General features: G+C 54.7%; 1 protein-coding gene across 1 annotated transcript; it reads left to right on the top strand.

The window, feature by feature from the left end:
- Window positions 1-168: 168 nt before the first annotated feature.
- dicer1 (dicer 1, ribonuclease type III) lies at window positions 169-27986 on the top strand. The gene is made up of 29 exons (XM_072364906.1): window positions 169-413; window positions 2325-2431; window positions 2504-2705; window positions 2783-2945; window positions 3028-3158; window positions 4870-5004; window positions 5076-5236; window positions 5319-5487; window positions 7522-7994; window positions 8827-8959; window positions 9104-9346; window positions 9495-9649; window positions 9722-9854; window positions 9932-10007; window positions 10829-10968; window positions 12626-12805; window positions 12892-13105; window positions 13183-13336; window positions 13408-13590; window positions 13674-13779; window positions 13853-14028; window positions 16633-17293; window positions 18201-18353; window positions 19514-20146; window positions 21004-21241; window positions 21372-21640; window positions 24044-24206; window positions 24469-24544; window positions 24622-27986. The coding sequence occupies exons 3-29, from the start codon at window positions 2592-2594 to the stop codon at window positions 24785-24787; spliced, it is 5598 nt and encodes a 1865-aa protein (XP_072221007.1). The 5' UTR covers window positions 169-413; window positions 2325-2431; window positions 2504-2591; the 3' UTR covers window positions 24788-27986.

Here is a 27986-nt window from a genome sequence, read left to right as displayed (position 1 = left end):
TGGAAATTAAATGACATTCTTATGTTTTGTGTCACTTTGTTAAGAACCTCAGTTTGAGTGTGACTGTGGGCACTTTTCAGGGGTGTTTTCGGGTTCCAAACAGGTTCCAACCCTGGCTGTGGTTCAGGTCAGTTCCCGCCTGAAGTGGCGCTGTGGAGCGGTTGGAGCTCCGTACGGAGGGCTGCTATTCTCCATCCTCTTTAGTGGAGGGCCCCCCCTCAGATAACGTAACGAGCCGCAGCTGCGCAGACAACGTAACGTTTTGGCGTAGCAGAGGCCCAGGTAAAAGGAAGTGGTCCCCCGTGGACGAGTAGCCTTAAATCGGTACACCGAACCTGGATGGCAGTGAGGATTTCCCCGGAACGAGTTCACGAGTTTCCAGTCGAGACGCTGAGCAGAAAATAAGCTTTCAGGTGAGTCCTTGAGCGACGTGCGCGTGTCTTTCTGGAATCTTCCCCCGGAGCGGACGGCCTGTTAGCCGTTAGCTAGCTGACATCATTATGCTGGCCGCAGCCGCCGTCCACGCGCTATGACCGTTACACGCTGTTCACATCGGCCGCGTTTCAGGTGAAATATCCCAGTCTGTCAGGCAGGTACACTCGCTCAAACCGGTTTATACCCGGGACGAGCCGGGTTTCACACAGCCAAGCCGTTCCATCTGTTAACCGTGCTAGCTTAACGTCCCACTGCGGGAGGTTCCGGTGCCGTGGTGCGGGTCAGAGCCCCGCAGAACCAGTACTGTTATGGACCGAGGCCCGCGAATACACAGAACTGCTTTAATTCCTGTTTTAAGCTCGAGGTCACGTCAGCTGTCAGTGTGACTCCAGCCCTCAGGTAAAACACCTGGAAGCGGCTCTTTCTGTTTTCAACTGAAGCAGTGAACGCCACATGGTCACGTGATGTAGCTCTACCTGCTCACGGCTGGTAAACAGGCTGCTGGCTGACATGCTGAGAAACAGCAGAGAGGAGGCTTTACGCTCAAGAACCGTGAAGAACGTGGTTCCTGAGCACGTGGAAAGGCCGGTGAGGACAGGTGTGACACACAGGACAGTCCAGTGCTGTCAGGACTCGCATCAGAACCAACAAACAGTCCAGAACAAGAACCCAGACAGTGAAATGTGATCCGAGAGACGTCAGAGGAAACGACTGAAGGTTCTGTAGGGTTCTAAGAAAATGTCGGAGAACCCAGAGACAGGTTCTCTCACAGTGGTTCGTCCTTTATATGATAAAGGTTCTTGTTCTGTAAGAGCAGAATATTCCACCTGTTAATCTGGGCCCGTTTCCTGACCCGCGGACCTCTGAGTGGACAGCTGGTCACAGTTGGACTGGATACGATGCCTTCGTTTTCAGGTGTGATTCACCACTGGGCCGACCGGGTTCTGTCCCAGTGGGCTCGTCTCCATCATCGATGTTCGGTGGCAGTGAGCAGCAGCTGATCTGGGGTCAGTGAATCGGTGGCAGTGTTGCTGATTCCCTCCATGTGATGTTTAACAAAAGTCCAGTTTTATCAGAACGTTTTTCTAAATGTGGGAACAAGCTGCTGGTGTTTGATAACGAGCCCGGTCACCTCTGATGTCACCGGTCGGCTCTGATGTCACCAGTCGGCTCTGATGTCACCGGTCACCTCTGATGTCACCGGTCGGCTCTGATGTCACCGGTCGGCTCTGATGTCACCGGTCGGCTCTGATGTCACAGATCAGCTCTGATGTCACAGATCGGCTCTGATGTCAGATGGTAAACTCTGAGAAATGAAACCCGTAAATGGTTTGGTTCAGTGATGGTAATCAGTACTTCTGTGGGATCCTTTGGGTTTCGGACCGGGCCCCATATGACTGTATCCTGCCTCTTCTAAAGCTAATCAGAACGAAGCGGCCAGATGTTTCACTCTGTTTCACTCTGAAGAAAAGCCCAGTTTTAGTTAAGTGTCTGTCTGATCTATTCTGCCTCTGTACGGTATGTTCTGTCCAGATGTTTAATCTGTGCCGTCTGTCCAGATGTTTAATCTGTGCCGTCTGTCCAGATGTTTAATCTGTGCCGTCTATCCAGATGTTTAATCTATGCCGTCTGTCCAGATGTTTAATCTGTGCCGTCTGTCCAGATGTTTAATCTGTGCCGTCTATCCAGATGTTTAATCTGTGCCGTCTGTCCAGATGTTTAATCTGTGCCATATATCCAGATGTTTCTGTTATGCCGTCTGTCCAGATGTTTCAGCTACTCCATATGTCCAGATGTTTCAGCTACTCCGTCTGTCCAGATGTTTAATCTGTGCCGTCTGTCCAGATGTTTCTGTGCCCTGTGATAACGATGATTCTCTGTTGTCTCAGGACTGTTTCCACCCAACTGTGAGGAAACATCTGGAGTTGGTTAACACACGTTACCATGGAGCCCAGATCAAGGGTTTTCTGCACACGCTCAGTCTCACTTCTTACCTGTAAGTACGTCTCCTCGCTGCCTGCTCGCCGTGATGCTTTCAGTGAAGCTAACGGGTCGTCTCTCCTGTCAGTGAACGTCAGGATGCTGAAATGAGATAAGTGGACGACTGGAGGAGCGCCACCCGCCCCCTCCCCACCCCCACCCAAGCTCTCTGAAACATGGCAGGCCTGCAGCTCGTCACCCCCGCCACCTCACCCATGGGGCCCTTCTTTGGCCTGCCGTGGCAGCAGGAGGCCATCCATGACAACATCTACACGCCCAGGAAATATCAGGCAAGGCCCTCCGCCCCGTGCACGTGTTAACCTGCTGCAGCTGTGAAATAACTCCGCCCCCTCTTACCTGTCCACAGGTAGAACTTCTCGAAGCAGCTCTTGAACACAACACTATCGTCTGCTTGAACACTGGCTCAGGGAAGACCTTCATAGCAGTACTTCTAACAAAAGAGCTCTCCCACCAAATCAGAGGACCCTACCAAGAAAACGCCAGGAGGACGGTTTTCCTGGTGAACTCAGGTGTGTGTGCTGGTGTCGGTCGGTGCTTCAGCAGGTTAGAAGTGGCTGAGCCGATGTTTGACTGTGTGTGGTGTGTGCGCAGCATCGTCTGTGATTCAGCAGGCGGCGGCGGTCAGGACTCATTCGGACCTGCAGGTGGGAGAGTACACGGACTGGGAGGAGAAGGCGACGTGGAGCGACCACCACTGGAGCCAGCACATCAGTCGCAATCAGGTTTGTGTGAGGTCCTGTTCCCTCCTGGTGGTCCGGTTCTGTTTCAGCTCAGTCATGACCACAAGTCCAGAGAAAAGACGCCTTTCATCAGCAGATTCAGACTTTAGAAAAGTAGGGGACCCCCTTAAACTCCAGAGGACAGTAAACATCTGTCCAGCTCAGCAGGAGAATAAATGGATCTCTGAAGGGAAACTTTCTCCCTGCAGTTATTGAATTATTATGAAACATCAGCTGCTGTTACAAACGTTTAGTAGAGAAGGTTTCCTCTCGTGTTACTGTTAGTGCTCTGCCTGCAGTCTCTGTCTGCCTGCAGTCTCTGTCTGCCTGCAGTCTCTGTCTGCCTGCAGTCTGTCTGCAGTCTCTGTCTGCAGTCTCTGTCTGCCTGCAGTCTGTCTGCAGTCTCTGTCTGCCTGCAGTCTCTGTCTGCCTGAAGTCTCTGTCTGCCTGAAGTCTCTGTCTGCCTGCAGTCTCTGTCTGCCTGCAGTCTCTGTCTGCCTGAAGTCTCTGTCTGTCTGCAGTCTCTGTCTGCCGTCTCTGTCTGCAGTCTCTGTCTGTCTGCAGTCTCTGTCTGTCTGCAGTCTCTGTCTGCCTGCAGTCTCTGTCTGCCTGCAGTCTCTGTCTGCCTGCAGTCTCTGTCTGCCTGCAGTCTCTGTCTGCCTGCAGTCTGTCTGCCTGCAGTCTCTGTCTGCCTGCAGTCTGTCTGCCTGCAGTCTGTCTGCCTGCAGTCTGTCTGTCTGCAGTCTCTGTCTGTCTGCAGTCTCTGTCTGCCTGCAGTCTGTCTGCCTGCGCAGTCTCTGTCTGCCTGCAGTCTCTGTCTGCAGTCTCTGTCTGCCTGCAGTCTCTGTCTGCCTGCAGTCTCTGTCTGCCTGCAGTCTCTGCCTGCAGTCTCTGCCTGCAGTCTCTGTCTGCCTGCAGTCTGTCTGCCTGCAGTCTGTCTGCCTGCAGTCTGCCTGCAGTCTGTCTGCCTGCAGTCTGTCTGCAGTCTCTGTCTGCCTGCAGTCTCTGTCTGCCTGCAGTCTCTGTCTGCCTGCAGTCTGTCTGCAGTCTCTGTCTGTCTGCAGTCTCTGTCTGCCTGCGCAGTCTCTGTCTGCCTGCGCAGTCTCTGTCTGCCTGCGCAGTCTCTGTCTGCCTGCAGTCTCTGTCTGCAGTCTGTCTGCCTGCAGTCTCTGTCTGCCTGCAGTCTCTGTCTGCCTGCAGTCTCTGTCTGCCTGCAGTCTGTCTGCCTGCAGTCTGCCTGCAGTCTCTGTCTGCCTGCAGTCTGCCTGCAGTCTCTGTCTGCCTGCAGTCTCTGTCTGCCTGCAGTCTCTGTCTGCCTGCAGTCTCTGTCTGCCTGCAGTCTGTCTGCCTGCAGTCTGCCTGCAGTCTCTGTCTGCCTGCAGTCTCTGTCTGCCTGCAGTCTCTGTCTGCCTGCAGTCTGTCTGCCTGCAGTCTGCCTGCAGTCTCTGTCTGCCTGCAGTCTGTCTGCCTGCGCAGTCTCTGTCTGCAGTCTCTGTCTGCCTGCAGTCTCTGTCTGCCTGCAGTCTCTGTCTGCCTGCAGTCTGTCTGCAGTCTCTGTCTGTCTGCAGTCTCTGTCTGCAGTCTCTGTCTGCCTGCAGTCTGTCACGGAGGGGTCGGGGTTAACCCGTGTGACACTAATCTGAAGTCTTTTCCTGAATAAAACGGCGTTAGTTGGTTCTGATGTAATGATGACGCTCTTGGTCCTCCCGCCCAGGTGCTGGTCATGACGTGCCACATTTTCCTGCACGTCCTGAGGAATCGGGTCTTACCGTTGTCTAAAATCAACCTGGTGGTGTTTGACGACTGCCACCTGGCCATCACTGACCACCCCTACTGTGACATCATGAAGGTGAGGTGCTGTTGGGGGCGCAGGCGGACCGCACACCAGCCATGAATGACCCGTTTGTCCTCTGTCTGCAGCTGTTTGAGGACCGAACATGTGGCCCGCGGATCCTTGGCCTCACCGCTTCTATTCTCAATGGAAAATGTGACCCGTCAGAACTGGAGCAAAAGATTCAGAATCTGGAGAGAATCCTGAAGAGTAACGCTGAAACGGCCACGGACCTGGTGGTCCTGGACAGGTGGGCAGAGATGATCTGGTTGCACCTGAACTGGATTCAGTCCAAGCAGGAATAAAGTGATGTTTCCTTCTTTGTGTTTCAGATACGCCTCTCAGCCAAGAGAAGTGGTTCTGGACTGCGGTCCGTACGTGGATAAGAGCGGCCTGTCCTCCTGTCTGCATGCAGAGCTGGACGAAGCCCTCCTCTTCCTCAACGACTGCAACATCTCTGTTTCCAGAGAGGACCGTGACCCCACCTTCATCTCCAAGCAGGTCAGCGCTGTGGCACCGCGTTCAGAGCGTTCCGAGGGTTCCCAGGGTTCCGAGGGTTCTGAGCGTTCAGAGGGTTCAGAGGGTTCAGAGGGTTCAGAGGGTTCCCAGGGTTCCCAGGGTTCCGAGGGTTCTGAGCGTTCAGAGGGTTCAGAGGGTTCAGAGGGTTCTGAGCGTTCAGAGGGTTCCGAGGGTTCAGAGGGTTCAGAGGGTTCCCAGGGTTCCCAGGGTTCCGAGGGTTCTGAGCGTTCCGAGGGTTCAGAGCGTTCCGAGGGTTCCGAGGGTTCAGAGCGTTCCGAGGGTTCCGAGGGTTCAGAGCGTTCCCAGGGTTCCGAGGGTTCAGAGCGTTCCCAGGGTTCCGAGGGTTCAGAGCGTTCCCAGGGTTCCGAGGGTTCAGAGCGTTCCCAGGGTTCCGAGGGTTCAGAGCGTTCCCAGGGTTCCCAGGGTTCAGAGGGTTCAGAGGGTTCCCAGGGTTCCCAGGGTTCAGAGGGTTCCGAGCGTTCCAAGCGTTCCGAGGGTTCTGAGCGTTCCGAGGGTTCCGAGGGTTCTGAGCGTTCCGAGGGTTCCCAGGGTTCCCAGGGTTCCGAGCGTTCTGAGGGTTCCGAGGGTTCCGAGGGTTCCCAGGGTTCCCAGGGTTCCGAGGGTTCCCAGGGTTCCCAGGGTTCCCAGGGTTCCGAGGGTTCCCAGGGTTCCGAGGGTTCCCAGGGTTCAGAGGGTTCCGAGCGTTCTGAGGGTTCCCAGGGTTCCGAGGGTTCCCAGGGTTCAGAGGGTTCCGAGGGTTCCGAGGGTTCCCAGGGTTCCCAGGGTTCAGAGGGTTCAGAGCGTTCCTAGGGTTCCCAGGGTTCCGAGGGTTCTGAGGGTTCAGAGGGTTCTGAGCGTTCTGAGGGTTCCCAGGGTTCCGAGGGTTCCCAGGGTTCAGAGGGTTCAGAGCGTTCTGAGGGTTCCCAGGGTTCAGAGGGTTCTGAGCTTTCCTAGGGTTCCCAGGGTTCCGAGCGTTCCGAGGGTTCCGAGGGTTCCCAGGGTTCCGAGCGTTCAGAGGGTTCAGAGGGTTCCCAGGGTTCCGAGGGTTCAGAGGGTTCCCAGGGTTCCCAGGGTTCAGAGGGTTCAGAGGGTTCTGAGGGTTCTGAGGGTTCTGAGGGTTCAGAGGGTTCAGAGGGTTCTGAGCGTTCTGAGGGTTCCCAGGGTTCTGAGGGTTCAGAGGGTTCTGAGCGTTCTGAACTGCACCCAGTAAGAAGGGTTCTGGTTCTGGTGTCTGAGGTAGTTTGTTCTCCTCTTTAGTACAAACTGCACCCAGTAAATAGTCAGCTCCACATTTAGCAGGATTAGGGTCATCAGGATCTGGTTTTGGATCCTGTTCAGAGCGGGTTTATCTCCACAGATCACAGCTTTTGTCTCATTTTCCTCCAAACTGACGTTTAGTTCAGAGGTCAGCAGCTTCCTGTCCCCAGAGCTCAGCGGCAGGTGGTCTCCTCTGAGGCCTCAGCAGCAGCTTCCTGTCCCCAGAGCTCAGCTGCAGGTTGTCTCCTCTGAGGCCTCAGCAGCAGCTTCCTGTCCCCAGAGCTCAGCGGCAGGTTGTCTCCTCTGAGGCCTCAGCAGCTTCCTGTCCCCAGAGCTCAGCTGCAGGTTGTCTCCTCTGAGGCCTCAGCAGCAGCTTCCTCTGTCCCCAGAGCTCAGCGGCAGGTTGTCTCCTCTGAGGCCTCAGCAGCAGCTTCCTCTGTCCCCAGAGCTCAGCGGCAGGTTGTCTCCTCTGAGGCCTCAGCAGCAGCTTCACTTCTCTTTAACGGGGAGAGAAACGGGTTGACCACCAGGAAGCACTTCCTGCTCAGTCAGGAAGTGCTTCATCACGGCTGTGAAATCAGTTCAGGGTCGTTGTTTCTCTTCCAGAAGCGTATTCGGTTAAAAACACCTGTGATGCAGTGTCAGGGTGCAGTAGGGGGGCAGGTGGGTTTCTATACCCCAGCCCAGCAGCTCTGAACCAGAACTGGAACCAGAACTTGTGATATGTGAACCCTGACCTGTGCTGGGTTTCTGCTGCAGATCCTGAGCGACTGCCGGGCCGTGCTGCAGGTGCTGGGGCCTTGGTGTGCAGATAAGGCAGCGGGCATCATGGTCCGCGAGCTCCAGAAGTACATCAAACACGAGCAAGAGGACCTGAACCGGAAGTTCCTGCTTTTCACCGACACCATCCTGCGCAAAGTGCACGCTCTGTGCGAGGAGCACTTCTCCCCCGCCTCCCTGGACCTGAAGTTCGTCACCCCCAAGGTCCTGCGGCTGCTCGAGATCCTCCACGAGTACAAGCCCTTCGAGAGGCAGCAGTTTGAGAGCGTGGAGTGGTACAACAACCGTAACCAGGACAACTACGTGTCCTGGAGCGACTCGGAGGACGAAGACGAGGACGAGGAGGTGGAGGCCAAGGAGAGACCTGAAGCCAACTTCCCCTCGCCGTTCACCAACATCCTGTGTGGGATCATCTTTGTGGAGAGGCGTTACACAGCGGTGGTCCTCAACCGGTAGGATCTGTGTCCTTATACCCGTGATGGTCCTGTGTCTGGTGGCGTGAAGCTTTGGGCTGTTCCTGACTGAACGCCAGCGTTCTGCTCCGAAACAGTCAAAGCTAATCAAAGCTCGTTTTTATGTTTCTGTTTCTGTATTTATCAGACGCTTTTATCCAACTTACAAATGAAGATATAACAGCTTTATAAAAAGCTAACAATAAGCTAATAAAAAGCTAACAATAAGCTAATAAAAAGCTAACAATAAGCTCCATAGAAGGAACCCAGGAGTCCGACTCTGTCAGAGGGGACAGAGTAGAGATAGGGTGCAGGCATAGAAGGAAGAGCAGAAAGATAAAGAGATAGAGGGGGGAGGGAAGTACAAGGTAAGTGCTGGGATAGGAGATGCTCTCTGAAGAGCTGGGTTTTCAGGAGCTTCTTGAAGATAGACAGGGACGCCCCTGTTCTGGTAGCGCTCGGTAGGTCATTCCACCATCGTGGGACGACACATGAACAGAGTTTGGATTGTCTTAGGCGTGGTGTAGGAGCTGCTAGACGACAATCCTGGGACCAACGGAGGGACCCAGTTGGGACAGAAGCCTTTTTTATCACCTGAAGTGTGAGCATGCTGGAGCAGGCTCCCCCTGCTGTTTATGGTGCTAAATGTGACCTAAAATAACCCTGGAGCAGCAGCTTGGTCTGTGACATCACAGCCCTTCCACTGATCATGTGGTAAACAGTCGTGTCATGAAACGGCGGCGCTGTGTGACGTAACAGCAGAACGGTGTGATCACACAGCATGTTGGTGGGTGTGTTTGTGTGTGGCTGACGCTCGCTGCGTGTGTTTCAGTCTCATCAAAGAGGCGGGGAAACAGGACCCGGAGCTGGCTTACATCAGCAGCAACTTCATCACGGGCCACAGCATCGGAAAGAACCAGCCACGCAACAAGCAGATGGAGGTGGAGTTCAGGAAGCAGGAGGAGGTGAGCACCCGCTGTGTTCTGGTCCAACATCGACTGGGTTTACAAACCCGACATGCATATGTTCTGGATCTGATGAGGTCGCTGCAGGACGCCACAGAAGAGCCCTGAACGTCACACCTTCCTCCTCCTCCCCTTCTCTCACAGGTTCTCAGAAAGTTCCGGGCCCACGAAACCAACCTGCTGATCGCCACCAGCATCGTGGAGGAGGGCGTAGATATTCCAAAGTGTAACCTGGTGGTGCGGTTCGACCTGCCCACAGAGTACCGGTCCTACGTCCAGTCCAAGGGTCGGGCCCGGGCCCCCGTCTCCAACTACATCATGCTGGCTGACATGGAGAGGACCAAGACCTTCGAGGAGGATCTGACCACCTATAAGGCCATCGAGAAGGTGAGCGGCGCTCGGGTGGTGTTCAGGAGGTGGGGGTGGAGGTGGGGGTGGAGGTGGTGATGGTGATGGAGGTGGTGATGATGGTGGAGGTGGAGGTGGAGGTGGAGGTGGAGGTGGTGATGGTGATGTGTTTGTGTGTCCCGGGCAGATTCTGAGGAATAAATGCTCCAAGTCGGTGGAGGCGGGGGAGTTTGAAGCGGAGCAGGTTCTGGATGACGACAACATCCTCCCTCCATATGTGCTGCGGTCTGAGGACGGAGGTCCGCGGGTCACCATCAACACCGCCATCGGTCACATTAACAGGTAACCCACCTGGTCCCCACAGCGGTCCGTGTGTGTGCGACCCGTCTCTGAGGTGTTGGTTCTGCTTCTCAGGTACTGCGCCCGGCTGCCCAGCGACCCGTTCACACACCTCGCGCCCAAATGTAAAACCACGGAGATGGCAGACGGACGCTTCCAGTCCACGCTCTACCTGCCAATAAACTCCCCGCTGCGAGCCCCCGTGAAGGTTCGGATCAAGGCTCGGCTGACTGGTTCTGACCCGCCGATCCGTGCGACTGATCCAGGTGTTCTTGGTGTTTTCAGGGTCCGGTGATGAGCTGCGCCCGGCTGGCAGAGAAAGCTGTCGCCCTGCTGTGCTGCGAGAAACTCCACAAGATCGGTAAGAGTTGGGCCTGTGGCCCGTAGAGCCTGTGGCCCGTAGAGCCTGTGGCCCGTAGAGCCTGTGGCCCGTAGAACCTGTGGCCCGGAGAGCCTGTGGCCCGTAGAGCCTGTGGCCCGTAGAGTCTGTGGCCCGTAGAACCTGTGGCCCGTAGAGCCTGTGGCCCGTAGAGCCTGTGGCCCGTAGAGTCTGTGGCCCGTAGAACCTGTGGCCCGTAGAGCCTGTGGCCCGGAGAGCCCGTGGCCCGTAGAGCCTGTGGCCCGTAGAACCTGTGGCCCGTAGAGCCTGTGGCCCGGAGAGCCCGTGGCCCGTAGAGCCTGTGGCCCGGAGAGCCTGTGGCCCGTAGAGCCTGTGGCCCGTAGAGTCTGTGGCCCGTAGAACCTGTGGCCCGTAGAACCTGTGGCCCGGAGAGCCTGTGGCCCGTAGAGCCTGTGGCCCGTAGAGTCTGTGGCCCGTAGAACCTGTGGCCCGTAGAGCCTGTGGCCCGGAGAGCCCGTGGCCCGTAGAGCCTGTGGCCCGGAGAGCCTGTGGCCCGTAGAGCCTGTGGCCCGTAGAACCTGTGGCCCGTAGAACCCGTGGCCCGTAGAGCCCGTGGCCCGTAGAGCCCGTGGCCCGTAGAGCCCGTGGCCCGTAGAGCCTGTGGCCCGTAGAGCCTGTGGCCCGTAGAGCCTGTGGCCCGGAGAGCCTGTGGCCCGTAGAGCCTGTGGCCCCTAGAGCCTGTGGCCCCTAGAACCTGTGGCCCGTAGAGCCTGTGGCCCGGAGAACCTGTGGCCCGGAGAACCGGGCCGAGCTTCAGCCTGCTTTGTTCTGTTCCCTCACAGGTGAGCTGGACGATCACCTGATGCCGGTGGGGAAGGAGACGGTGAAGTACGAGGAGGAGCTGGACCTCCACGAAGAGGAGGAGACCAGCGTCCCGGGCCGGCCCGGTTCCACCAAGAGGAGACAGTGCTACCCTAAAGCCGTACGTCACCTGTGGGCAGTTAGCAGCTGTGGGCAGTTAGCACCTGTGGGCAGTTAGCACCTGTGGGCAGTTAGCAGCTGTGGGCAGTTAGCAGCGGTGGACAGTTAGCAGCTGTGGGCAGTTAGCAGCTGTGGGCAGTTAGCAGCTGTGGGCAGTTAGCAGCGGTGGGCAGTTAGCAGCTGTGGGTAGTTAGCACCTGTGGGCAGTTAGCACCTGTGGACAGTTAGCAGCGGTGGGCAGTTAGCAGCGGTGGGCAGTTAGCAGCTGTGGGCAGTTAGCAGCGGTGGGCAGTTAGCAGCGGTGGGCAGTTAGCAGCGGTGGGCAGTTAGCACCGGTGGGCAGTTAGCAGCGGTGGGCAGTTAGCAGCGGTGGGCAGTTAGCACCTGTGGGCAGTTAGCAGCTGTGGGTAGTTAGCAGCTGTGGGCAGTTAGCACCTGTGGGCAGTTAGCACCTGTGGGCAGTTAGCAGCTGTGGGCAGTTAGCAGCTGTGGGTAGTTAGCAGCTGTGGGCAGTTAGCACCTGTGGGTAGTTAGCAGCGGTGGGCAGTTAGCACCTGTGGGCAGTTAGCAGCTGTGGGTAGTTAGCAGCTGTGGGCAGTTAGCACCTGTGGGCAGTTAGCAGCGGTGGGCAGTTTGCAGCGGTGGGCAGTTTGCAGCGGTGGGCAGTTTGCAGCGGTGGGCAGTTAGCAGCTGTGGGCAGTTAGCAGCGGTGGGCAGTTAGCACCTGTGGGCAGTTAGCAGCGGTGGGCAGTTAGCAGCGGTGGGCAGTTAGCAGCTGTGGGCAGTTAGCACCTGTGGGCAGTTAGCAGCGGTGGGCAGTTAGCAGCGGTGGGCAGTTAGCAGCGGTGGGCAGTTAGCAGCGGTGGGCAGTTAGCAGCGGTGGGCAGTTAGCAGCGGTGGGCAGTTAGCACCTGTGGGCAGTTAGCACCTGTGGGCAGTTAGCAGCGGTGGGCAGTTAGCAGCGGTGGGCAGTTAGCAGCTGTGGGCAGTTAGCAGCTGTGGGCAGTTAGCAGCTGTGGGCAGTTAGCAGCGGTGGGCCCGCCAGAACCAGAGCTTAAACCTGTGACCCAATCTGCTCTGAAGCCGCCGCAAGAGAGCGTCTCAATGTGCAAACAGCAGCAGAAAGGGGACGGGTGGATGTACACCACCTTCTACGGGTGGATGTACACCTCCTTCTACGGGTGGATGGGTGGGTGGATGTACACCACCTTCCGTTTCCATCAGGTTTAAGTTGATAAAGTCATAAAACGATACTAAAATGATTTGCCTCCATCTGTTTGAGGTGGAGCTTTGGTTCAGGCTCAGCTGGGACTGTCCTGGATCTTAGTTTAGAACCTGCTCATTTGTGGGCTGAATATTCAGCTCCATCACCTTCTGTCCAGATACTGAGCAGGTCTCTCCAGGCCAGGCTCCACCCTCAGTCTGTGCCACCTTCCTACAGACAGACAGGCTCCTCCCACTCCCTCCACTCAGGTTTCTTCCTGCTGGATCTTACCTGGTCGATGAGGAAACCTGGATGTCTGTAGAAATGATCCAGTGGTCAGAATGTGTTGGAAGTAGCTGAACAGCAGCAGTTTGCTTCCCCTCAGATTAGCACAGAGCTGTTTACCTGCAGCTGACCTGGGGGGGTGTCTTCATGTGTTCTTGGCTCTCCTCAGATACCTGAATGCCTGCGGGACAGCTACGCCGTACCTGAGCACACCTACTACCTGTATGTGATCGGGATGGTCCTCACCACGCCGCTTCCTGATGAGCTCAACTTCCGCAGAAGGAAGCTGTACCCGCCGGAGGACACCACCCGCTGCTTCGGCATCCTCACTGCCAAACCCATACCTCGAGTATGTTTCCGTGCTGGTGCCTCCTGCTCCGTCCTGTTTGCTGTCTGGATGTATGCTAACGCTGTGACCTTCCACCCTCCGGTCAGATCCCCCACTTCCCAGTGTACACGCGCTCCGGTGAGGTGACCATCTCCATCGAGCTGCTGAGGTCCATCTTCACGCTCAGCGCCGCCCAGCTGGACCTCATCACCCGCCTGCACCAGTACATCTTCTCCCACATCCTCCGCCTGGAGAAACCTGCACTGGAGTTCAAGCCCACGCTGGCTGACTCGGCTTACTGCGTTCTACCTCTGAATGTCGGTGAGTAGCGTGTTTTCTCCTCCACGGATGGTTACCCGCCTCCTTCCGTCATTCATTCTGCTGACTGACCCGTTTAGTTGGAGGCTCCAGCACACTAGATATGGACTTTAAGTTCATGGAGGACATTGAGAGGTCTGAGGCCCGAACTGGCATTCCTACCACTAAGTACACCAAGCAGAACGCCTTCACCTTCCAGCTGGAGGACTACCAGGACGCTGTCATCATTCCAAGGTACCACAGCACCGCTCAACACGGAGTGGGGAACCAACTGGCCTCTGAATGTGTGTTCTGCTCCTCCTCAGGTACCGTAACTTCGACCAGCCTCATCGTTTCTACGTGGCTGACGTCTACACTGACCTGACGCCGCTCAGTAAGTTTCCTTCTCCGGAGTACGAGACGTTCGCTGAGTACTACAAAACCAAGTACAACCTGGACCTGTCCAACCTGAACCAGCCGCTGCTGGACGTGGACCACACCTCCTCCAGGTTCCCGCCGTTACTCCGGTTCCCGTGGTTGAATGTTGGTTTCTGTCCTGTGAGCTGTTAATGAAACGGGTCTCTGTCCTCAGGCTGAACCTGCTGACCCCCCGACACCTGAACCAGAAGGGCAAAGCTTTGCCTCTGAGCAGCGCCGAGAAGAGGAAGGCCAAGTGGGAGAGTCTGCAGAACAAACAGGTAGAACCAGAGAACCGGGTTCTCACGAGTCTGTTTAAAGCCCGCTCATCCTTCTGTGTTCTGTGTGGCTCAGATTCTGGTTCCGGAGCTGTGTGCCATCCACCCCATTCCTGCCTCCCTGTGGAGGAAAGCCGTGTGTCTGCCCAGCATCCTGTACCGCCTGCACTGCCTGCTGACCGCTGAGGAGCTCCGGGCCCAGACCGCCAGCGAGGCGGGCGTGGGCACCCAGACCCTGCCCCCGGACTTCAGGTGGTTACCCGCACATCACGTGACAGTAGGGCCAGTTTTAATTTCCTACGATCAAACCAACATGATCTTAAGATATTTAAAAGCAAACCCAGCGCTCCCTGCTGACCACCTGCCGACACGAGCCAATCACAGCTGTTCCAGAAGCTTCCTGATGAAGTTTGGCTGAGCAGCGACACGAGGACAGATCTGCAGGAGCAGAGCGTGGAAACAGAACCAGCCGCTTCATCATCTGTTGTGTGGAAACATTCAGGGCGAGTGATGTTAACCAGGAGCAGATCATCTGCAGAGAGAGACGCAGAGTTACTGAAGCATCTGAAAACAAACTGTGCAGTGGTCCAACAGGGTCCCAACAGGGTCCAACAGGGTCCAACAGGGTCCAACAAGGTCCAACAGGGTCCAACAAGGTCCAACAAGGTCCAACAGGGTATAACAGGGTCCAACAGGGTCCCAACAGGGTCCCAACAGGGTCCCAACAAGGTCCAACAGGGTCCCAACAGGGTCCAACAGGGTCCAACAGGGTCCAACAAGGTCCAACAGGGTCCAACAAGGTCCAACAAGGTCCAACAGGGTATAACAGGGTCCAACGGGGTCCCAACAGGGTCCCAACAGGGTCCCAACAGGGTCCCAACAGGGTCCAACAAGGTCCAACAGGGTCCCAACAAGGTCCAACAGGGTCCCAACAGGGTCCAACAGGGTCCAACAGGGTCCAACAGGGTCCCAACAAGGTCCAACAGAGTCCAACAGGGTCCAACGGGGTCCCAACAATGTCCCACAGGGTCCAACAAGGTCCAACAAGGTCCAACAGGGTCCAACAAGGTCCCACAGGGTCCAACAAGGTCCAACAGGGTCCCACAAGGTCCAACAAGGTCCAACAGGGTCCAACAGGGTCCAACAGGGTCCAACAGGGTCCCAACAGGGTCCCAACAGGGTCCAACAGGGTCCCAACAGGGTCCCAACAATGTCCAACAGGGTCCAACAGGGTCCCAACAGGGTCCCAACAGGGTCCAACAAGGTCCAACAGGGTCCCACAAGGTCCAACAAGGTCCCACAGGGTCCAACAAGGTCCAACAGGGTCCCACAAGGTCCAACAAGGTCCAACAGGGTCCAACAGGGTCCAACAGGGTCCCAACAGGGTCCCAACAGGGTCCCAACAGGGTCCAACAGGGTCCAACAGGGTCCCAACAGGGTCCAACAAGGTCCAACAGGGTCCCACAAGGTCCAACAAGGTCCCACAGGGTCCAACAAGGTCCAACAGGGTCCAACAAGGTCCAACAGGGTCCCACAAGGTCCAACAAGGTCCAACAGGGTCCAACAGGGTCCAACAGGGTCCCAACAGGGTCCCAACAGGGTCCCAACAGGGTCCAACAAGGTCCAACAGGGTCCAACAAGGTCCAACAAGGTCCAACAGGGTATAACAGGGTCCAACAGGGTCCCAACAGGGTCCCAACAGGGTCCCAACAATGTCCAACAGGGTCCCAACAATGTCCAACAGGGTCCCAACAAGGTCCAACAGGGTATAACAGGGTCCAACAGGGTCCAACAAGGTCCAACAGGGTATAACAGGGTCCAACAGGGTATAACAGGGTCCAACAGGGTATAACAGGGTCCAACAAGGTCCAACAAGGTCCAACAGGGTATAACAGGGTCCAACAGGGTCCCAACAGGGTCCCAACAGGGTCCCAACAATGTCCAACAGGGTCCCAACAAGGTCCAACAGGGTATAACAAGGTCCAACAGGGTATAACAGGGTCCAACAGGGTCCAACAGGGTCCCAACAGGGTCCAACAGGGTCCAACAGGGTCCAACAAGGTCCAACAGGGTCCAACAAGGTCCAACAGGGTCCAACAAGGTCCAACAGGGTCCCAACAGGGTCCCAACAGGGTCCAGCAGGGTCCAGCACCGGCTCTGTTTGAACCAATTAAACTATTTTTATTTCTGCTCTGCATCTATCTGGACCAGCAGTTTGTGTCCATCAGCAGGACTGTAGCTCGGTGTGGATGGAAGCAGAGTTCTGTTCACAGAATAATCCTGCAGCACTGAGCCCTCGCAGGGTTTAATGAGGTGTGTTTCAGAACGAGCGTAAACTCGTTGTCTGGGTCCTCCTCGGTCTGATGACATCACTTCCTGCAGAGAGCTGCAGTCTCTGTTTGAGTTGATGGATTCTGTGGGTTGAGGCCTTCGTGTGTGTAGAACCTGTCAGAAAAACAGCTGACCGGTTCCAGAACAACCAGAGTCCAGCTCAGCTGTCCATCTGATGGGGAAAAGTGTTCTTCAGTTCAGGTTGGAGATGTGGCGCCACCTGCTGCTCTTCTTTGTGAACTGACATCACAGGAGTGGACACACACAGATTGTCTGAACACGTGGTTAAAGTGCAGTGTTTTCTCAGCCTCCTGCTGTCAGGTGGGAAACTTCCTGCTTCTCACCTACAGATCACAGGTGTTGGCACATGTTTGCTAAACATACAGAACCCCTGCAGAGCAGGGGCCTCATGTACGAAGACTGTGGGTTTCCCACTGAAACATTACGTAGGCTCAAACCAAAAAGCCCTCCAACGTACAAAACTATCCGGATGTATCATTGTGTGCTCTGATGTTTCTGTGGCAGGTATCCCAACCTGGACTTCGGCTGGAAGAGGTCCATCGACAGCAAGACGTTCAGCTCCTGCCCCGAGTCCTGCAGCGAGGACGGTCCCTGCGAGCACCAGCAGACCGTGAGCCCTGACTTCACCTCCACAGCAGCCAGCAGTCGCCGCTCTTCCTCGCCAGCCCCTGGAGGCGACTCCAGCACACGGACCCTAACTAACGGGACGGCCCTGGTCACTGACCACGGCCACCAAGATGAGCACCTTCACCTACATGATTGCCAACGCTGCGGGCCCGGCTGCTCCGGGCCGCAGAACCCTGAATCCAAACACGCCTCTACCTCAGAACCTGTGCAGGCCCCTCCCAGCTCCAGTCCTCCACAGCCCCGCCATGAATGTACGCCTGGGAGGACCTCAGACCACGCCAACAAAGCTACCTCAGACTGCACCCCCGCAGCACCTTCCCCTGACCTCACCGCCGGAGGAGACTCTCCCAAGAACCTGGGGCCCAACCCGGGCCTCATCCTGCAGGCGCTGACACTGTCCAACGCCAGCGACGGCTTCAACCTGGAGCGGCTGGAGATGCTGGGAGACTCCTTCCTGAAGCACGCCATCACCACGTACCTGTTCTGCACCTACCCCGACGCGCACGAGGGCCGACTCAGCTACATGCGCAGCAAGAAGGTGAGACGCTCAGACATAACCAGTCCTGCTGTAACTCTGTGGGAACAGAAATTAAAACCTCTGTTGGAGGGAAGCGAGCTGCAGGTCAAACCGGTGCTCAGTAGCTGAAGTTATTCCCACAGTGTCTTCAAGCACACCATTCTCCTCTCGTTCCTCTCACATGAGACACGTTTGAATAGTTATTACTGCAGAAATGGTTCTTATACGATTACTTTCTGAAACTTAAAGTTTCTGAGCTTCTGAGATACTTCAGACTGAACTAAACCAGTGGTTCCCAACTGCGGACCCGTTTTCAGTGGCCAGACTCTGACTGGGAGAAATGAGCTTCTTTAATTGTGAAGGGCTCAGAATGGATGCTGTTCACACTCCTGAACAGTAGGTGGCGGCGATGCCCTGTAATGCTGATCGACTCCGGCCATTTGACAGATAGAAGAAAAGCTCCGGTTTGTTTTCATATGAGAGCGATGGAGGCTAAACTGACTGCATAAAATATGGACCTCGGTGCACTTTTTGATTTTGAATTAAAATGCAGGTACTTGAGTGTTAAAGGGCATTTTTCCTCTGCCGTCACTCTTTTGTTTGCTTTTGTTTATCGTTAAACGTGTGATATTTTATTGTATGTCGGGTTCAAACTGCAACATTAAAGAAGTTTGAGCTTGAGAAATGTTCCTGGGTCGCAGCTTCTCTAAATGATGGTGGGTCCTGAAGCCGGACCAGTTGGGAACCACTGAACTAAACCACCCGAGAGCTTCAGCCTCCATTAGAAATGATCAACTTTTTACCCTCGTGGATCATATTTAAAAGATAAAGTTGTTCGTGTGTCTTGAAAATTACGAGGTGGGGCTTGAGATTTCAGAACATGCCAGATTGCAGGTTCTGTCGGTGTTCTGATGTTCTACCTGTCCAGGTGAGCAACTGTAACCTGTACCGTCTGGGGAAGAAGAAAGGGCTTCCCAGCAGGATGGTGGTGTCCATCTTCGACCCGCCCGTCAACTGGCTGCCCCCAGGATACGTGGTGAACCAGGACAAGAGCGGCGCTGACAAAGTGGAGTCAGAGGAGGTTGGTGCTGCTGTTTCTGCATGAATGGATCCAGTTCTACTGTGGTGGTCACCTGAGTTCTCCTCTGCAGATGATGTCATATCATCAGAGTGAGGGTTGTTCAGACTGGCTTCACACAAACGGGTCAGAGACAGAGCAACAAACAGACATTTATCTCGATGTTTTTGGGCTCCATCACAGCCCAAATCTCATCCAAATCGCTGTATGTCTGGTAAATTCAATGTAAATAGTATGATTTTGGACTCGGATAATGATGAAACCGTCCTCTGGGACTTCAGAGAGATCTTTCAGAACCACATAAAGTGTATTTTTAATTATTTTTGATGGATCATGTTTGTTCCAACAGATTCAGAAGTCCAGGTTATGACTGAAGCCACTCTGAACATCACAGTCTGAGTTTATGGTCTGTTGGACGGGGCTTTTACCTCCAGGTGCTGAAAGGCTGCTGCTGCCTTCTGATTTGACTTGATTTGATTTGATTTGACTTGTTTCTGGTGGAATCTGAAGATGCAGATGATAGTTCTGTGTTTCTTTGGAACCGAGTGGTCCTTCTGAGACCAGGTCAGGGAGGCTGGTTGTTGGAGTCTGTACAGCAGAGGATGAGCAGCTCCATCTGAGACGATGACTCCACCCTTCAGCTTCCTCTCAGGCTGAATGCAGAACAGAACCTCAGAGACTTTATGCTGTTTTCATTTGAACATCATGTAACACAGCCTTGATCATACAGCACCACACACTGTTCTTATTCACTCTAATTAGAAGCAGCATTTTAAAACTTCTGAAGGCCTAAATGTATGTAATCCTCTCCATATGGACCCAGACATTTTGGACCCAGATACTTGATGGGGCTTCTGGTTGCTGTTAATAAGATTTGTCTATTTTCTGTACCCTCTGTTCTCTCTGGGAGCGCAGAGGAAACTTCAAATGTCCCTCCAGCGTTTGTTTGGTTTTGGGCGGGACCACAGATGGTTTCAGGTGGCTGATGTAGTATCTTGTTATCATTTAAACTCAGATATCAGAGCAGCTTCTCATGGCGACGGGGAAAGGACACCCAAAAGTACAAAAAAAGAGTCGTAAGAACACGCCAAATGGCTCGGCGTGCAGTAACTTTTCATGAGCCCGGCCTGTTACATGTGGTCCTCCTGTTTGTGTCCATCCAGGCCAGAGAGGAGCTGCTGTCCAACGGGAGATCGGGGAACGACTTTGATGACGAGGACGAGGTTGAGGAGGGCGAGGATGTGGACGAAGACGAGCTGATGTTGAAGGACGAGCCGAAGGACGAGGTCAATATGGAGGACGACCTGGAGTACTACAAGGAGCACATCCGCTTCATCGACAACATGCTGCTGGGATCCGGAGCGTTTGGGAAGAAGATCTCTCTGAGCAGCTTCCCCCCCTCCCTTAGCTCAGGCCCCTCCCCCACCGTGGAGTCGCCCTATGAATGGAAGGCCCCCAAGAAGCCCCCCCACGCCGCCACAGCCCACTACCCGGCAGAGCCGGCGCCCAGCGCGCCAGCGGCCGAAGAGTTTGACTACAGCTCGTGGGACGCCATGTGCTACCTGGACCCCAGCAAGGCGGGGGAGGAGGATGACTTTGTGGTTGGCTTCTGGAACCCGTCGGAGGAGAACTGCGGCGCCGAGCTCGGCAAGCAGTCCATCTCGTACGACCTGCACACGGAGCAGTGCATCGCTGACAAGAGCATCGCAGACTGCGTGGAGGCGCTGCTTGGCTGCTACCTGACCAGCTGCGGGGAGAGGGCCGCCCAGATGTTCCTCTGCTCTCTGGGCCTCAAGGTGAGAACCGACCCAACAGCCTGCTGCTCAGCAGGACTTTTATCACACTGCAGCCGGGTCGGCTCTGCAGGTTTTTCACCCAGGAAGACCCAAAGTGTGACGCTGATCCAGGTGTAGACCAGGTGTGGATCAGGTGTAGACCAGTTTTAAACCAGGTGTGGTCAAGTTTACACCAGTTTTAAACCAGGTGTAGTCCAGGTGTAGAGCAGTTTTAAACCAGGTGTAGACCAGTTTTAAACCAGGTGTAGACCAGTTTTAAACCAGGTGTAGACCAGTTTTAAACCAGGTGTAGACCAGTTTTAAACCAGATGTAGACCAGTTTTACACCAGGTGTGAACTGGTGTAGACCAGTTTTAAACCAGGTGTAGACCAGGTTTTAAACCAGGTGTGGTCCAGGTTTTAAACCAGGTGTGGTCTCGGTGTAGACCAGTTTTAAACCAGGTGTAGACCAGTTTTAAACCAGGTTTTAAACCAGGTGTAGACCAGTTTTAAACCAGGTGTAGACCAGTTTTAAACCAGATGTAGACCAGTTTTACACCAGTTGTGAACGGGTGTAGACCAGTTTTAAACCAGGTGTGGTCTGGGTGTAGACCAGTTTTAAACCGGGTGTAGACCAGGTTTTAAACCAGGTGTGGTCCGGGTGTAGACCAGTTTTAAACCGGGTGTAGACCAGGTTTTAAACCAGGTGTGGTCCAGGTTTAAACCAGGTGTGGTCCAGGTGTAGACCAGTTTTAAACCAGGTGTAGACCAGTTTTAAACCAGGTGTGGTCCAGGTTTAAACCAGGTGTGGTTACCTGGCTGTTCACAGCACATAGATTCAGTGTGTACCTCTACAGGTGTGTCTCTGCTGACTGCAGGTGTTGCCGTTGGAGAGAGGCAGTCTGAGCCGTCACACCTCACCTGTGGACCTGAGCTACGGTTGGCTGAAGATCCCGCCCCGCTGCATGCTGGACCATCCAGACGCAGCGCGAACGCTCCACCACCTCATCTCCGGCTTTGAGAACTTTGAAAAGAAGATCAACTACACCTTTCAGAACAAGGCCTACCTGCTGCAGGCCTTCACCCACGCCTCCTACCATTACAACACCATCACAGGTGAGGGGGCTTCCAGCTGACTGGTTCTGGTCCAACTTAGAGCCGGCTGTCACTGTTTGACTCCAGAACCACCTGTAGCTGTATCAGCTGACATGCTTGAAAGGCTCTGAGCTGTGGACTCTCTCCTCAGATTGTTACCAGCGGCTGGAGTTCCTGGGCGATGCAATCCTAGACTACCTCATAACAAAGCACCTTTACGAAGACCCGCGACAGCACTCCCCCGGGGTTCTGACCGACCTGCGCTCGGCTCTGGTCAACAACACCATCTTTGCCTCCCTGGCTGTGAAGTACGACTACCACAAGTACTTCAAGGCCATCTCGCCCGAGCTGTTCCACGTCATCGACGACTTTGTGCAGTTTCAGCTGGAGAAGAACGAGATGCAAGGCATGGACTCTGAGGTAAGTCCTGGTTCTGGATCTTTTTCACTTCTCAGTGATTTCAGGACTGATCAGAGCATGCATTTGGATCTAATTCACCTGGAAGTGACGGTCTTGTAATCTCAGTGTTACTGCAGCTTAATACTGCAGAAAGCACGATGTGTCTGAAGGGAAACTGCTGAGTGAACAGTATCCTCAGGGTGTGGGATGGAGTTAGACACCAACCTGCCACCTGTTTGAAACTGTTTTGCTCTGGAAGTTTGTTTTTTTCTGTAAGAAAACTGCTTGGATTGGAAAATACTTTATTAATCCCTTTGGGAGGTTCCTTCTGGGAAATTTAAATACTGAGCTGATAAATAAAACTGAAGATTTGTACTGTTATGTGTAATTTCCTTTTTGTAAGAATTGAGATTATAAAATTGGAATAAAAAAAAAGTATAATTCAGGAACCGGTATTGAAAAGCCAAACTGGCAGCTGGTTCCACAGAGAGGGGCCTGATAACTGAAGGCTCTGCCTCCCATTCTGCTTTTAGGGGCCTGATAACTGAAGGCTCTGCCTCCCATTCTGCTTTTAGGGGCCTGATAACTGAAGGCTCTGCCTCCCATTCTGCTTTTAGGGCCCTGATAACTGAAGGCTCTGCCTCCCATTCTGCTTTTAGGGGCCTGATAACTGAAGGCTCTGCCTCCCATTCTGCTTTTAGGGGCCTGATAACTGAAGGCTCTGCCTCCCATTCTGCTTTTAGGGGCCTGATAACTGAAGGCTCTGCCTCCCATTCTGCTTTTAGGGGCCTGATAACTGAAGGCTCTGCCTCCCATTCTGCTTTTAGGGCCCTGATAACTGAAGGCTCTGCCTCCCATTCTGCTTTTAGGGGCCTGATAACTGAAGGCTCTGCCTCCCATTCTGCTTTTAGGGCCCTGATAACTGAAGGCTCTGCCTCCCATTCTGCTTTTAGGGGCCTGATAACTGAAGGCTCTGCCTCCCATTCTGCTTTTAGGGGCCTGATAACTGAAGGCTCTGCCTCCCATTCTGCTTTTAGGGGCCTGATAACTGAAGGCTCTGCCTCCCATTCTGCTTTTAGGGGCCTGATAACTGAAGGCTCTGCCTCCCATTCTGCTTTTAGGGGCCTGATAACTGAAGGCTCTGCCTCCCATTCTGCTTTTAGGGGCCTGATAACTGAAGGCTCTGCCTCCCATTCTGCTTTTAGGGGCCTGATAACTGAAGGCTCTGCCTCCCATTCTGCTTTTAGGGGTCTGATAACTGAAGGCTCTGCCTCCCATTCTGCTTTTAGGGGCCTGATAACTGAAGGCTCTGCCTCCCATTCTGCTTTTAGGGGCCTGATAACTGAAGGCTCTGCCTCCCATTCTGCTTTTAGGGGCCTGATAACTGAAGGCTCTGCCTCCCATTCTGCTTTTAGGGGCCTGATAACTGAAGGCTCTGCCTCCCATTCTGCTTTTAGGGGCCTGATAACTGAAGGCTCTGCCTCCCATTCTGCTTTTAGGGGCCTGATAACTGAAGGCTCTGCCTCCCATTCTGCTTTTAGGGGCCTGATAACTGAAGGCTCTGCCTCCCATTCTGCTTTTAGAAACTCTGGGAACCACAAGGAAACCTGCAGCCTGAGAGCAAAGTGCTCTGTTGGGGAAATATCCAACTGTGAGATCTTTAAGATGTGATGGAGCTCGGTCATTAAGAGCTTTATATGTGAGGAGAAGAATCTTAAATTCTATTCTGAATCTAACAGGGAGCCAATGAAGAGAAGCTAAAACTGGAGAAACATGATCTCTGCTGTTAGTTCAGGTACAGCTGAGTATCATCAGCATAGCAATGGAACTTTATGCCATGCTGTCTGATAATGTTACCTAATGGAAGCATGTATAAAGTAAAAAGAATCGGTCCAAGCACAGGACCCTGAGGAACTCCATGACTTACTCTGGTGTGTGAGGAAGATTCTTCATTTACAAGAACAAACTGGAATCTATCAGATAAATATGACTTAAACCAGCCTTAAACCAGCCTAATGCAGTTCCTTTAATCCCAATAACATGTTCAAGTCTCTGTAACAGAATGCTGTGATCGATCGTATCAAATGCAGCTCTGAGATCCAACAGGACAAGAAACAAGTCCGCTATCAGAGGCTAAGAGGAGATCATTGGTAACTTTCACCAGTGCTGTTTCTGTGCTATGATGCACTCTGAATCCTGACTGAAACTCTTCAAACAGATTATTTCTATGGAAATTATCACAAAGTTGAGCTGAAACTATTTTTTCAAGAACTTTAGACTAAAAAAGGAGATTGGATATAGGTCGATAATTAGCCAACACTTCTGAAAGGTTTTTAAGTTCCTGTCAGCTGGATCAGACCCACCTCTGGTCTGACGGCTTGTTGGCGTGATGCTGAGCCACAGCTTCCTCTGTTTTCCTGGCAGCTGCGACGCTCTGAGGAAGACGAGGAGAAGGAGGAAGACATCGAGGTCCCGAAGGCCATGGGGGACATCTTTGAGTCGCTGGCCGGGGCCGTTTACATGGACAGTGGGATGTCCCTGGAGACGGTGTGGCAGGTGTATTACCCCATGATGAGGCCTCTGATAGGTGAGCTGGTGGCAGCTGGTGGCAGCTGGTGGCAGCTGGTGGCAGCTGGTGGCAGCTGGTGGCAGCTGGTGGCAGCTGGTGGCAGCTGGTGGCAGCTGATGGCAGCTGGTGGCAGCTGGTGGCAGCTGGTGGCAGCTGGTGGCAGCTGGTGGCAGCTGGTGGCAGCTGGTGGCAGCTGGTGGCAGCTGGTGGCAGCTGGTGGCAGCTGTGTCTGTGTGTGTTTGTTTGGATCTTCATCCTCCTCCTCTTCCTCCTCCTCTAGAGAAATTCTCCGCCAACGTGCCGCGCTCACCTGTGCGAGAGCTGCTGGAGATGGAACCGGAAACTGCCAAGTTCAGGTAGGACTGGTTCTGACTGAGGCTGAGCTGTCAGGCAGCATGTTCTGACCCAGGTGTCTCTTCTCTCCTGTTTGCAGCCCTGCGGAGCGCACGTACGACGGGAAGGTGCGTGTGACGGTGGAGGTGGTTGGAAAGGGCAAGTTTAAAGGAGTCGGCCGCAGCTACCGGATCGCCAAGTCGGCGGCGGCGCGGCGAGCTCTGCGCAGCCTCAAAGCCAATCAACCTCAGGTCCAAAACAACTGAGCTCCGGTCCGGAGCTCGCAGCATTAGAACCTAAGCTACCGGCGCCAGCGCAGAACAAGCAGCTTCCCAACGCGGCGCTCGCCATGCATCTGCAGCGGGACACTGAGGCGGCCGGGGAACCCCGCGGCGGCCCACCGGACTGACATCACAGCGCTACCTTCGTTCTTTTGTTTGCGCAGACACAATCTTTCTTTCTGCTTCGTGTGATCACATGAGTGCTTTATTAGCAGCGCGAGGCCCCGCCCACGCTGCTGTGTAGTGTTACTGTACATATTGGGTCAGATTTGGAGAAGAACGCTACCCTCTTCAGCCGGGGACGGCGGCGCTGCTGGCGCCCCAGGCGCCTACAGATGGCGTTCTTCAGTTTGCACTTATCCCGTTAGGTCTGTCATCAAATGCCACAACCACGCCAAATCATGTCCGTAGCAAAGAAATGAATATGTGAGATACACATGGTGGGGGGGCCCCTGTAGGGGGCTCTGTGGGGGCCCTGTAGGGGCTCTGTGGGGGGCCCCTGTAGGGGCTCTGTGGGGGGCCCTGTGGGGGCCCTGTGGAGGCCCCTGTAGGGGGCCCTGTGGGAGCCCTGTGGGAGCCCTGTAGGGGGCCCTGTGGGAGCCCTGAGGGGCCCCTGTGGGGCCCTCACACCCTGCGATAGGAACCCAACATTCCCAGTTACTGTAATTTAACGTAGTTCTGAAGCATGTTGTTGTAGCACGTGTTGTAACCATGACGACTGGACGGCTTCTCAGTGTTCGGCAGGTGTGAGTGTATGTGAGCGTGCGTGTGAGCGTGCATGTGTGTGTGTGTGAGCGTGCATGTGAGCGTGCATGTGTGAGAGAGTGCATGTGAGCGTGCGTGTGTGAGAGAGTGCATGTGAGCGTGTGTGTGTGTGTGAGTGTATGTGAGCGTGCGTGTGAGCGTGCATGTGAGCGTGCATGTGTGAGAGCGTGCATGTGAGCGTGCATGTGTGAGAGAGTGCATGTGAGCGTGCGTGTGTGAGAGAGAGCGTGTGTGTGTGTGTGTGTGTGTGAGCGTGCATGTGAGCGTGCATGTGAGCGTGCATGTGCTCGGCGTCGTGCTCGTGGCATTATCCTCAGTAGATCTGAGGAGAGGACAACATATCACAGGATCAATCTGCTGCAGACTTCTCAGCGGGTTGGTTCGGCGGCGGCGTTCCTCTCCGTACCAAAGCAGGCGTGACGCTACACGGCTGAGGGCGGGTCCTGAGGGAAGCAGCTCATCTGTGTTCTGATTGCTTTGTGTCATCGATCAGCCCTTCTTCACCTGAATACCTCAGTTAATCGCATGCATCTCCTGTCTGTTTGGTGCTATGTTCTGTAAAGCTTGAACCTCTCATCTTTTGCACTGTAACTATGATACCTCTTTATTTGACCTTTGGTTTGTTCCGTCATCCCGTCGCTGTGGGGCGGGCGCCGCGGGGCGGCCGTAGTGTCGGCTGATGGGTCGTGGGTTGGCGTCTGCGGAGGTGATTGGGTTGCGTGGCGTCTACCTCAAACACGGCGGCGTTTCTGTCTCTGAGTGTGGCGCAGAGAGCGCTGCGGCAGCAGGGAGGCTGGACAGTGATTGGTCGATCCGGATCACATGACGGGATGCCAGCAGCATCGAGTCACATGATCAGAACCGTCTGCTTGGGTTTCCCATCAGTCGGTTCCTGTGGAAGCTCCGTCTGCATGTGATTGGGTGCAGAGTTAAGACACGCCCCCTCAGTGTGTGGCGCTGCTCCTCTGCTGCTGTTGGGTCCGGTTCTGGCTGACGTGTTAACATCTTATTCTCTCGGCTGGTTCCGTCTGGTTTTATCAGAACCTGAGACGTGAGGTAAATGAGGCCCGGCCCAAACTGGGTCGGTTCCTGCTGTCGGGTTCAAGTCGCCCTGGAGGTCGTTTTCATCATGTTTGGGTCCAGAACTCGCAGTGCAGTCTGTCATTACCTATCAGGCCGGTTCCGACCCGCTCCAACCGTCAGACTTCGCTGGAGTCTGAGGCAGGAGGGGGCGGGGCTCCAAATGTGAAGCCCCGCCCTCTGCCTTCAGCCATGGCGCCGTCACCCGGCAGGTCCCTGCGTCCGCCACAGGACGGCGTGCTGGAGTCTGGGCCGGTCCCGGTTCTGTACATGTAGCACATCGGGCGTTGCACGGGCGTGAGCGCCGTATTTTACCTCAGAGTGAACGTGATGCGTGTCGGAGTTCTGGTTCTGCTGCGGTTTGGGCAGACCCGGGAGATGAGGTCATCACCTGACTCTGTAACACTGTAAGAATCTGCCAGCTGGCCCCTCTGGGCCGCGGTTCGGTCCGGTTCTCTCTGCTGTGGGGTTCTTTTGGACCTGTGTACTGGCAGCTTAAAGGAAAAACCCACTCAGACCTGGTTCTGTTGATGTGGGTCAGACACCATAAAGAGACGTGATGAAGGATAACTGGACCTGACGTTCTGAGTCTGAAGTTCTGCTGTTAAGTTTGAGCAGAACCTTCAGCCTTTCTCCAGCTGTGCCGAGTCGTTGCTGGTTCTGTACGGTCCCGCTGGTTCTGTACGGTCCCGCTGGTCCTGTACGGTCCCGCTGGTTCTGTACGGTCCCGCTGGTCCTGTACGGTCCCGCTGGTTCTGTACGGTCCCGCTGGTCCTGTCGGGTTTCACGGTGGCTCACAGTACAGCCCCATTATTTGTGGGTTATCGGTTCTGCTTCTGTCTCGGGTTCCATAAAACGGAGATGACCCGCTTTCCCCTGAGCTGGATCAGCACCATCTGCTGGACCTCAGTCACTGAGCCCACAGGAAGTGCTCCGACCCGAGAGGAACCGGTTCTTGTTGTTAACGGGCTCCTGAGCAGCATGAAAAGGTGACTGAGCTCCAGGAGGTGGTGCCGGTCAGCTGCGGCCCGGCGCCGACCGTTTCTGCGAACCGGGGAGTCCAAAGAGTCTGAGACGTCTGCTGGTTCCGGGGAGAAAGGTGGTTTTTCCTTTAAGCAGCAGAACACCAGTGGAGTGGCGCCGAACCGGGCTCAGTGCGGGAACTCTGGGCTACCACGACCCGCCGCACGGGACAGAACCGGAAGTGGACTCCTCGCCATACTGTAACAGCGTGCCGCACCTTATGGATCACAGATACCTTTAATTTGTTCTTCTGGGTTTTTCTGTTCTTTGTTTCTAATTGTAGCCTCGTGTATCTCAATAAAGTTCTGTATGCTCA

The sequence above is a fragment of the Leuresthes tenuis genome, unplaced genomic scaffold, assembly GCF_036924035.1.
Source record: "Leuresthes tenuis unplaced genomic scaffold, fLeuTen1.0.hap1 SCAF_15, whole genome shotgun sequence".
Lineage (NCBI taxonomy): Eukaryota > Metazoa > Chordata > Actinopteri > Atheriniformes > Atherinopsidae > Leuresthes > Leuresthes tenuis.
The sequence above is the reverse complement of the archived record's forward strand: the minus strand, read 5'-3'. Positions and strand labels throughout refer to the sequence as shown.